Genomic DNA, 12,258 nt, shown 5'->3' with positions numbered 1-12,258 from the left:
AAAAATATAGGTAGTAGTAATAGTTAGTACAGTGTCTAACTAGATAGAGTCTATCACAGTTAGTTTTGTGTAACCAATAGCAAAAACAATAAATGCTACCATCTTGTGGCTTTGTTTTGTCTTCTCCCAATTTTTACTGAGTGATTGCACAGTGGATACGGTAAAAAAGTCAGTAGTGATGATGACTGTGATTAACTTTTATGAACCAGATCAACTGGAAAAGTAACTTTGTTTTGCCTGTATAGTATCCTGTGACTGTGTCTACCTGCATGTAACCCCTGTTTCAGGGTCAGCTGACAGGTTAAGCTAGCAACTGCAAGTAGAAACATGAGTCCCACTGTATGGACAAAAACATGATGAAATATACAACAGAATGGGCAAGTAAAAACAGACACATGGATAGAACGTGTGGCTGGGCATGACAACAAAACGTTTTGTTGGTACTGCAAGTTAGTGACGGCAAACCCGTAACACTGTTCAGGAACATTTTGAAACCTGTGCAGCGTCCGTGTTCTGCAACATTGTTTCCAAGACTGTGTGAAAAATTATTCATCACACGCTGTTTTAAATGAAGCCTGGTTATAGTTTTAACTGTTTTGAATCACGTAGTTTGAAATGTTTGAATTTATTTGCCCCCTGTGATGTAGAAACTTAATAAAACACAAGTGAATCAGCATCTACAGTCAGTGTACTACCGTGTACGGTGCTTGTTCAACATAACTAAGGAAGACAAGAAAGAGAAAATTACAAATTCATTCTTCAGAGAATGACAGCTAATGATGATCATCTGGTTAAGCCAAAATCATCCCAATGTGATTTTTTTTTTTTTTTACACAAATTTGATAGATTTTTGTAAGTTTTTTTATTTTTTTTTATTTTTTATTAATTGGCTTTAGTGAGTACAGTTTTGTGCCATCTATTCTCGAGGTAATCCACATTCTCATAAAGATCTCAATCATCTTGTTTTATATTTTTATTATTTTCTGCCAGGATTGACAATTTGTGCATGTGCATAGTGACTATGTCTGCAGAGCCGTGGCCGATGGGGGAATTGACCTTGAAAGAACAGGTTGATAAAGCCGTCTGAATTAGCATTCATGGACGTTCCAAACAAAAGGTGGAATTTTATGCAAATTCCTGGCAGATGATGTATTAGGAGCCGGTCGCCTTTTTTACTATCTGTGCCTGTTCAGAGGCATTGCCACTGGTGGCTCAGGCCAAGCCTCAGCTGCGCTCGTGGCAAGTGTTGCTTTAACGCCTTGTGTCACGCTCAGGGTGTTTCACCTGATGGCTGTTAAATTTTCTTTCAGTTTATGTCATACCAGAGAGGCTTTTTACGCGGCTTTACCACATCTCTTGTGTGCAGCAGAGAGCTTTTCAGGATGAACTGTGACACTGGTGCTTTTAACTCTCACAGGATAAGAGCTACTGTGCATATTGTTTGGTTTACACTTTTGTGCATTTACAATTCTAATTAATTAACTGTGTGAGCTCTTGTTTTTGCTCTTCAGTCATACATGAGAGTTACAGAGAGTTGGTTGACCTGATGTTTAATGCGGAATAAAGATCGTCCAACATTAAGCAGGGATTTTACTTTACATTGTTGCTTTATCAGAAGACATTTGATTAGATTCCTTGTTGGAATGTTCCCCAAATCTAAATTACTTCAAGTTAATTTGGAAGAGCAGCTTTTGTTTTGATTTACCAAGCCAGAAGTTTGCTGTTTGCTCTGTATATTATGTTCAAGCAGATGTGTAATCAACAAAAACTATGACTTCCTGTTCAGGGTTTGCATCTCTCCCTTATAAAACAATGCATATCTAAATACCTGGGCTACAGTGTTACTACAGGAATTATACTTTGTTGTGCAACTTTTCACTTTGGTGCAGTATGATACAATCCTTCTTCAGTATTTTACTACTGTGCTGCAGCACTTTGGTGCGACCTCTGCTCACCTTTTGTTCACCACTGGATGTAGCACCACAAACAGTAGCATAAAGTCCAACCTAGAAGAGACCTAGAAGAAGAAGCCAGCTGTAGCATAGCATAGCATGTCATATCTTTCCCATTTAGAACTAGTATGATAATATTAACAAATTGTGAACCAAACATAGAGCTGAAACTGGTACATGTAAGAATTTTTACCTCACAGATTTCACAATTAAGATCCTCGCACTGACTTTTCACCTTTTTCCAAAGTGTGTAAAAGCGGACATGGCAGAGAAACTAGCTTAACTGAACCAATTCATAGCATTAAAATTGAGCCACCTTTCGGTTTGTAGATTGATTCAGTGATCTGTCTATCGGTTTGTTTTGGGTGAATTGTTCTACTTCTACTTACTGACTTTTCTTTTTACTTTCTGTTTCCTGCTTCTTTGTGTTTAGATATCCGTGATCGCAGGAAGAAGCCAGTGATGCTGTTCATCCATGGAGGCTCGTACATGGAAGGCACCGGGAACATGTTTGATGCCAGCGTCCTAGCCGCCTACGGCAACGTCATCGTGGTGACCATGAACTACCGGCTTGGCGTTCTGGGTGAGCGGACGACATCATGTTAACAAACATATTCAGACACAGTTTCTGTACAGCACAAGGACATTTGTATGTCTGCAGAAATGAGAGGTCACAATGATAAATTTTACACCAACGCTTTTACCACTCCCCACTGATACACTGACAAAAAGCACTGGTTTGAGCACTTATATGAGAAGATCGATTTCTCCCTGCAGACTTTTCTATTTTCTGAATTGCCTTCGTCAGTGATGGATGGCATCAATAGAATTCATCAATCTAATGACAACCAGTGCAGGCACTGATCATGAGCGCTCACTTTGTTTTACGTTTTCTTTGCTGATTATTTTAGTCAAAGCATTCTTGTTGTCTAATTGTTTTCTGCAGACGTTATACTCAAAGGACCGCGTTCCTGTCCTTCCTATTATGAGAAAGTTGGGTTTGCCAAAATGCATATCAGTACCTTTTTAAAAAAAATCTTACTTTTGTACCAACACATCTGCCCCCAAAGTTCGGCATTAAGTTCAGCTTTAATCGCTATAATTACATGAATCTACACTTTAGCAACATTAATTTCTTGGCTGAGGTCCCGCTCACTTAATAGCATCAGCTTCAGCAACAACTCTCCTGATGTTCCAGAGCACTGCAAAATCCATAATCAGTACAGTAGTCGTGGTTGACAAATAGGAATCACTAACATTTGAGGCATGAAGTCAGCAACTTCTCGTTCTTTAACCTCAGACCTTCTTGTATCATCGTCTGTGACCAGGTACCTGATGTCGGCGGCAGCTCTCCCAGGTATTGCTCCTGGAAATGTCAAATACAAGTAAAAGCAGAAGTTATGACATTTTTAGTTCTTTAGTCATCCAAATTGCACTTTTTTTGGGGGGGGGGGGGGTGCTCCTTCATTTTGACATCTGCTTCAGCATGCTCTATTTTGAACTCTCAAGACAGTGTCGCCATCAAGTGGTGGTTAAAGGTGTGGTCTCCTTTGACTTTGCGCAGAATTGACAAAATTTACTTCATATCAAAATCTTATTTTAAACTACCTTTATTTTTGCAGTTTATTACAAAACTGCAGGTAATTTTGTTGCTGGTAATGTATTTATTTTGGAGGTATTCCATGCAGTGTCCTCGCACTGTGAGGTGTGTCAAACATTTGCCTCCCAACTGACACAGTTTGCCAAACCAAGTAAAAATCCTCTGCCTGTAACTGATATTAGTCTTGACAGCTGGCACAGCAGACCTGTCTGAGGGTTGTCCTACCTGTCCAGCAGACATCCAGCAAAACCTTCTTCCCAGTGGCCTTACTAGCTATGCCCTCCTCTTAGTTTCTGTTTCTATTTCAAGTCATTTTTGGCCATATCAGTCACAATAGAAGGGTTGCCACTGTTCTTCTTCTGCTCCACTTTCCTGCTGTGGAATAAAATCACAGTTCGACTCTCAGACACCGGACACATTAGTGGATTATGGCGATGGTCCACCAAACCTCACATGCTGTATGTCTTCCTTTTATTTTTCCTGAGTGTTTTTCCCAGCCAGTGTCCAATTGTTTGTCATTCAGCATATTGAAGAGACTGATAAACCAGACACTTCTGCCTCTCTCGGACCCCTAACATGTACTCCGTGAAGCACAATAAAGCGTGCAGCGTTTTTGCTGTTCACATGAATGTTGTGTCACTCGTAGGTGTGTAAACCTAGACTGCAGTGTAACTACTCACCAGCCTGGTGTTGAAACATTGATGAAATGTCTAAAATGACAGATGTGATGTTTGGAACACATCACTGAGAATGGGATCAGCTCTGCTCGCTGACTGTTGAGTGTGAGCGCAGTGAAGCGCAGACAGAATGTGTCATCACACATTTCACGTCTTTTTCAAGAGGTTAATCCACTCCTTCATCATGGATCTACATGAGGTTTACTCATGAAATCAGCCTAAAATGTTTTCTTGATCACCGCCACAGTTTTTGTGGCCATTTTTCCCCAGAAGCAAATTTTTAAGTGATATAATGCAGAGAATTACATTTGCAGATTACTTCACAATGCCCCCTGTAGGCTAATCCTGGTTACTTTTGGGTGGTGTGCACACTTTATTGCTTCCATTCGCAATGGCACTTACTTTTTCAGTGAGCCCCGTTGTGCTGGCATAAGCCGCGTATAAACACAACAGTGTTCTTTTTACTAAACCCTGCATTACCATAAGCTGTTCCTCTTTCAGCCCCACATCCAGTGAAGCCTCTCACATCTGCAGAAACTCACTGAGGTGCAGAGTTGTGAAGGTCCCGCAGGCACGCAGAGCGCCTTTGACTTTAAACTGCAGCCTCCCCACAGATTTGACCAAGTTTTACGTTTTGTTTGGCTACCAAACATCAGCGGGGTTATCGCTGCAGCCATAAAGCATTAATTAATTAATGTTTTTCAGGTTGCAACTTAATGGAATCATCGACAAAAAGTAGAAGAATTTTTTTGCTCATTGTGTTGGTTCAGCACATTTTTTTCTTTTTTGATTTCTTTTTTTGATTATCAAAATAGGTATGTTCTTTCAGCAGTGTTTTCAATAGCACTAGGCTAAGAAAAAATATCTAACTATTCATGAGCAAAAATGATGTTACCTTTAAATCATAGCGGACAGGCTGTGGACATATGTTTACATACACCTGGGCTGAAAACATTTCCAACTCAATTTTCCGTTCCTGGTCAGTCAAAGGTATTTAAAGGAATTATTAGGGGATAATTGGGGAACCTTTGGTTGTATTTAAGGGTTTTTCAGACAAACTAGTGCTTTATTGAGTTTAAAAGCAGAGGGGAAAAAAAAATCTCAGGTATGTCTATAGCAAAATTTGGATCTCCACAAGCTAGCTTCCTCCTGTGGAACCACCTGAAATGGTTTCATGGTACCACGAACAAAGGCACAAGCCGTTGTTCAAAAATCCACTAGAATCCAGTTCAGTTGTACAGCAAGAGGTTCACACAAACATTTTATTATTGAGGAAGGAAGCTCATATTGTGACCCGGAAACAAACAAACCTTTGTCCCAAAGGTCCAACAGAACTCTAGGATCACAATTAAGAAATGAATGAATCTGAAGGTAACAGATAGAAATGTGACCTCCGTGAAAGGCTGTCAACCAAACTGCAAGCCAGGAATCTAAATTTCTCAGTCTTGGGTTATTTTTTCTTTACGTTGTTTTTGTTTTCCCCTTGCTATTTGGCACAGTTTCTGCAAGTATGCCTTTAAATATAGCCAGATGTTCTCCAGTTAACACCATATTAGATGTCCAGAACCTTTTTAAAGGAGTTCCATCAATGTAAGGAATGGTGACATTCTAACTGGCTTAACGGTCAGTATTTTGTTATTACCCAAGATGCAATGTGGCATTACGGAGCATGCATGCAAAATCACTGGAATCGCATTTACATTGATTCCAAATCTTTCAGGGATATAACTATCCTAAGACTCAAGGAAAGAACAAAATAACTCGTATTTTGAACACATGCACCATTGTGTAGTGATATGTTGCATGATGGGTAATGACTAAATACTGTATGTGATATGTGAAGTTGGGGAAAATTGAGTTTGAAAGTTTTTAGCCAAGGTGTATGTAAACGTATGTCCACAACTGTCATTGATTTTTCACAACTCAGATTATTTGTATAACTTGTTGGTGCTAATATTTACCCACATCGATTGTTGCAAAATGTAACATTTTTTCCCATATATCACAGTGTGTTTGTACAGGTCATACATTCCTGGAATACTAGATGTTATTTTCTGTATTTCTTCTTCAGTCAGGTAATGAGAAAACAAAATTATTCACAACTTTTGAGAGACCAGTCATGTTGTCCTGTACTTGGGACCTCTTATTGGTGTGAGTGCCTTGTTTTTATTATTATTATTATTATTATTATTATTATTTATTTGTCTACTTCATGATGCATTTGATCTGTAGTTCCACGTTGGCAGTAACTCCAGTAAAAATCATTTTTGGAGAGAGAAATCAAAAGAGGAGCATATGAAGCAGACACTGATTTATTCATACTGACAAAAATGAACCCAACAATTCTTCATTTTAACCTTGCGACCTCTTCCTGCACCTCCAATTTCAAGATGTGCATTTCCATGCTGAATAATTCATTCCACAAAGAGCATGGCTTGCTTGTAAAAAGAATCTTTTTTTGTTGCTACTGTTGTTGTAGGAAGCAGCGGTATTGTTTGAGCAGTTTGCTTGTAGACATAAGCCAGTGGAAGAGCTTTGGACAGTAGTTAGAGTGGCTTTACCCGTTGACGCTGTCTGCTCACTGCGCCATGTGTCTGCCATAGTCAGATTTTTTATGTTATTTTACTTTGATAAGTCATCTGTCACCTCGGCTCTCCAGCACGAACCTGCCGCATTGTTTTCCCCTGAAAACACACTCACCTTCTCCTCCTTGGCTGTGTGCAGCACTCTGCCTTGCACCGCCGAGACCAAGTAATTTAGCTTGGAGAGGCGGAACCCACCTCTAAGGAGGTAGGTGCTAACTAACGGAACCTAAGTGCATTAGATATTTCATTAGACAAAAACTGAGTGGGTTGCTGGAAGCCGTTTCAAAAGGGGCTAACTCAATTTGTTTTTCTTTGGGGTTTTTTTTTTACACCTTGTTTTCTGTTGTCTGTCTGAGCACTTACACAGCTTTTGCAAAGGTGGCAGATTTTCATTTGCATGTAATTAACTCAACAGTTTGTTTTGCAATGCACTTTTATTGAGGATGTAAGCATTTTTACTTTAGTTAAATAAAAACAAAGTTGTCTACGGCACCTCTGTTACATAGCTGTCAGGAAACCGCTCGACTAATCCATTCAGGTGTTGTCTTACAAGACCAACTTACTCAGAAATGTGTTTTTTGTTGTAGTTAAATAGTACTGTATTCAGTGACATACTGTAGAGCACGTAGCTCAGTGGATAAGGAGCTCGCCTGCCAGTATGGAGACCTGGCTTTGATTCCTGCTCACGCTATCTGTCACTGTCCTTGGACAAGACATCTATAGAGGACTGACTGCTTCTTGTAAATAGTGCACAACCAAAATAGGAGTTGGACTAAAACGATATAAAGTAGGGTTCAATTGAAGGTTCAGCCTACCCAATCCACCCACCTGTAAATGGTCCCACCCTCGACTTGGGGAGTAACCTGTGATGAACTAACGTCATAAACTCTCATCTGCTGCATGTTACGGTATCTAGGAATAAGAGAAGACCAACTTTATTTATCCCAAAGGAAATTATTTCACCAAAGTACAGAAACAGTACTCTGATGAGTTTTTTTGTACAATAAGTACAACAAATTTACTCTGAATAACTCTGAATAGCTCTGTTCGTTATGTATTCATCCTGCAGAAGGGGGAGGAATTATAGAGTCACAGGTACGAAATACCTCCTGTGGCGTTCTGTTGTGCACCTCGGTAGTCTCAGTCTGTGGCTGAAGGTGCTCTGACAGGATGTCAATGTGGCATGCAGGGAGTGGGAAGTGTTATCCATGATGCTGAGCAGTTTCCTCAGCATCCTATTCTCCGACACCTCCACCACGGACGCCAGCTCAAGCCCCCGGGACAGAGCCAGCTCTCCTGGTGAGCTTGTTGAGTCTCTTCGAATAAGCACCATTATCGCATTTAAGTCTTTAAATCCATTTTGCTCAAAGCAGAAGTGGAGTTTTCAAAGATGATGAACCCAATCAGGAGTATCACCAGCTTTGCTGAATTGTTTACAGAGAGCTTAATGCAGTTCTCGGATCATTCAAATTCTACTTTTTTGTTGTTGTTTTTTGCCGTATGTGTTAATCTGCGCATCGTCTCTTCTGGTTGCTCTTCTTGCATTTCGTCCCTTCAGCACCTCCTCTCTGGCGGCCTCATCCCATTGTGTGATCTGAGGGGAAATCAGATTGCACGAGAGACTTTGTCATTTGTATGCAACAAGAAAGCCGTGGCTGTTCTCCAAAATACGGGAGCCATCCGCGGCAGATTGGTCATGATTGGAAGAAATGTGAGTGATCTTTCACCCTGTGCGTTCTGCGTGATGGATGGCATTTTGTTGTGACAGAGACAGACATGCAGAGAAAACGGTATGGGGGTTTGGAAATGTACATTTGTGGTTTAGTGGCGGGTTGCATATCAATGAGGGCCCTGTGGATTCACTGCAAAGACTCTGGCTGTGTTCAGCATCCCCATCCCCAACATGCTGATCTGGGACCAGTAATGCAGGAATTATTAATAATACAGCAGTTAGATGAGAAACAAAGTTAATACAGCACTCATCTGTCGGTTGCACAGATTAAAGGGACTTTCTCTAGTTTGTTTCCCAGTTCATGATTAGGGAAGTTTTGTTGTTCTCACTCCTTGAGTTCCCATTGTGAGAGAAAATAGAGGTATATCTAAAAAAAAAAAAAAAGAATATTGTGAAAAAGCTTTTTTTTTTCTTTTTTTAAAATTTTGATCATCTCAACCTGCGGTGCCAAAACAAAAGGGGGGGGGGCCTTAAAGTATCCCTAGCCCTAACCCAAGGATCAGACCCCCCCTAAAAAATCCTGAAATGTATGTTCGTTTATATACTCAACACTTTTGAATGAAATGCTGCATCAATGTGATTAGCTTGAATGTGAAATTTCAACCACGTCAAAACTATAAAACGCTGATTAAAGAAGAATTTTATACAAAAACGGTTTACCTTCAGTGACTCTCTGGGCTGCACATTTTTACTTAACCACAAGGTTCCAGTTTATTGGGGTATTTATTCTCACTGCCTGAAATGATGACACGCAAGCTAGTGTAACTTTAAATGCTATGAAACAAAACTTGTAGCCAGGCACCGTCTGGAAGGAAACATTATTTAAACTAGAAAGGTACAAACGGCCAGAAGCATCTTTTAATTTACTGTTACAGTCCTCATCTTTGTCACTGAAAGATTGTATTGTCTCATAACTGTTACTAAAATGCTTCTGATAGAAATTGCCTCATCTCTCATTACTTCTCCTCTCCGTGTGGTTAATAAAAATTGTTAACGATGCCTCAAATTTTGCTTCTCTCTCTCTCTCTCTCTTTCTCAGATGATCAGTTTTAGATGTATCATTTCTAACCACCATTTAAAGAAAATGGCGTGTCTTTTGTGATGTTTTGTGATTAACAATATACCGTTTGGTGCGTTAAACAACACGTCTGATAAATTTTCGCTGTAATTTAACTTGTCATTTGATGGGGTAGTCTCGAACCCGATGGACTCTCTGCAGATCTTTACTTTGTATGTGACCCTGCCGCTGATTTTGTTGTAATTTGTGAGGAGAAGTCTTGATTTTATTGCAAAGTTTTTCAAGTCAGACTGAGCTCGACCTTCAGTCTTGTAACAAGTGGACTGCAGTGTGATTGTAATACTGAAAACATATGAGAATAAACAGCTGGAGCATAATACTGCCATCACACCATCTTTTTTTTGCATCACGCTTCATCTCTGCATTCATTCTTTGTGAAATTATCTGAATACATATGTGCAGTGTTCCACCACTATGAATGGTGGAGCACAGTACATACTCATAACTCACAGAAATTACATGGTAAACACTTGATACTTTCACCATAGGTACTTTCATCACAGGTTACTCCCCAAGTCGAGGCTGAGACCATTTACAGGTGGGTGGATCGGGTAGTCTGAACCTTCAGTTGAACCCTAGTTTATATCTTGATAGTCCAACTCCTATTTTGGTTGTGTACTGTTTACAAGAAGAACAGTCAGTCCTGTATAGATGTCTTATGTGTGAAGGGGCCCTTAACCATGTTTTCTGCTGCACAGTCTTTATTTTTAACAGGCATGAGCGCCAGTTGTGTGCACGCCTGCCAATAACCTTGTGCAGTGCATTATGATAAACGGCCCATATTAGACAGATGATGCTTCCATCAATGTGTGCATTGTGCCCAATGGGGAGGGGCACAGTTCACATAATCAGCTACCAGTGAATTAGTGAACTTTTCATTCATGGAGTAGGTTTTAAGCTAACTTTGAAACAATTGGCCAACCAATTAGCTTCCACTAAATTTAGTTTCGCAAGCTTTAGCTCAGCTAACATTTTTTTTTAAAATCACATTTAACTGTCAGAAAAGTTTGTAAACCATAAAATCATACATGTTCTTGACCTTCAACACTAATAAGCAAAATTGACGCATCGCTCAAAGCTCACAAACATCAGCTCGAAGGAGATGGAGAAACACGAGGTCAAGCCAAAGTAAATGTATTATTAGATTATTAAACATTTTCCATGTGTAATTTTATGTCTTAAAAAAAGCCAAAGATAAATTCACATAGTTAAAGTTAGCAGTTAGCGGTAGCTTTAGCGGCATATCTGCTGACTTTTTAGTTAGTGGATTAGTGGATATCAAAGCTAACATTTGGGTTAGCTGTGCTCTCCACTGGTTGTACTTGAGTTGTACTTGAACAAAGTATCGGTGCAGGATTTAGTGGAGCACACCATACCAACGGCTGTCCATCTGAACATTTCCACTATATCTCTGAAGCTCTTGAGCCCACACGAACCAGACTTGGCACATGGGTACTCCCACTGCAGGGAATGGTCACATGGTCACATTTTGCAGTAATGTCCAGATTTGCATATTAACTGTGTGACAGTGTCAGTAAGTGCAAAAAATCACCTATGACAGACCACGTGATCTTACTATGTAGTTCATGAATTTCACAGGTTCAAGGCTTTCTGCTTGTAAATATTGCGTATTTGGCAGCTTTCTATTATTTGTAATTGCTGGAACATATGAAGACACATGTTTTGCCTCTTGGATATAGGCCTTGTCTGCTGTTAGCGCATAAAAAAACAAACAAAAAGAACTCAACCACAGAAAGAAAGCGATGTGACACCAGAAGCAGAAGGAATGTAAATCAACCCTCTCTCTTTTTTTCCCCCCGTCTGGTTGATTGAGAGATGTGATCTTTCTTTTTCTCTCTTCATATAACAGTCGAATCTCCAGGTCTTCAGGCGCCGTGCAAATACAAGTCACCGTGGCGTTATCCGCGCAGCAGAACACACTGACACCATCCATATGCTGATACGGAAATTTACCTGTCAGCCTTCTGACAGGCAAACCTTTCTGACGGTGGGCGAAGTGCCACCGGGAGGGAGAGCGTGTTGCAGCACTGAGTCTCTCACCAGCTCTGCAGAGAATTCTGCCGAGTTAAATATGTAATGAAAAGCTTCATTGGGCCGCTGAGCGCTTGACCTTGCCTTAGCCGCCTTAGCGACAGGCATGCTTGCAACACATACGTCACCTCAGCCCCGACGGAGCTCTTTATATCCCGGCGCTGCCCTGCAAGACAACAAAGGGACGAAAGCGAGACCGAGCATTCATTTAGACATTAACGATGATGCGGTGCAACATGGTGATGCAAGGCTCAAACGCGTTCATTTCATGTCGCCTGTGCAGCATGCATTGTGTGTGTGTGTGTGTGTGTGTGTGTGTGTGTGTGTGTGTGTGTGTGTGTGTGTGTGTGTGTGTGTGTGTGTGTGTGTGTGTGTGTGCGTGCACACATTGTGGCCAGCATCCACAGCTTGAGAATAGGGTGAGAGATCCTGAGAGATGAGAAGAGTGACAGTGGGAGACAGATGAAATAGAGGGCAGAGAGCGGGAGAAGGGGAGGAGAGCGGTTGGGGGGGGCATGCATTTGCCTGTGATGCTAAAAATAAAACCTGCAGAGTCTTCTGAGTGTGCAGACATTCATCTAC

At 40.6% G+C, this 12,258-nt stretch overlaps 1 protein-coding gene across 3 annotated transcripts in view; it reads left to right on the top strand.

The window, feature by feature from the left end:
• The window catches only part of nlgn2a (neuroligin 2a), a 328,641-nt gene that overhangs the window by 188,698 nt on the left and 127,685 nt on the right, over positions 1-12,258 (top strand). For all 3 annotated transcript variants that reach the window (XM_034164052.1, XM_034164051.1, XM_034164050.1), the window contains one exon: positions 2,386-2,535. In XM_034164052.1, coding sequence (XP_034019943.1) covers positions 2,415-2,535 — 121 coding nt within the window. In that variant the 5' untranslated portion in view covers positions 2,386-2,414. The remainder of the gene's footprint in view (positions 1-2,385; positions 2,536-12,258) is intronic.

Source organism: Thalassophryne amazonica, chromosome 23 (assembly GCF_902500255.1).
Source record: "Thalassophryne amazonica chromosome 23, fThaAma1.1, whole genome shotgun sequence".
NCBI classification, from domain to species: Eukaryota; Metazoa; Chordata; class Actinopteri; order Batrachoidiformes; family Batrachoididae; genus Thalassophryne; species Thalassophryne amazonica.
This window is presented reverse-complemented; position numbering and strand designations above follow the sequence as displayed.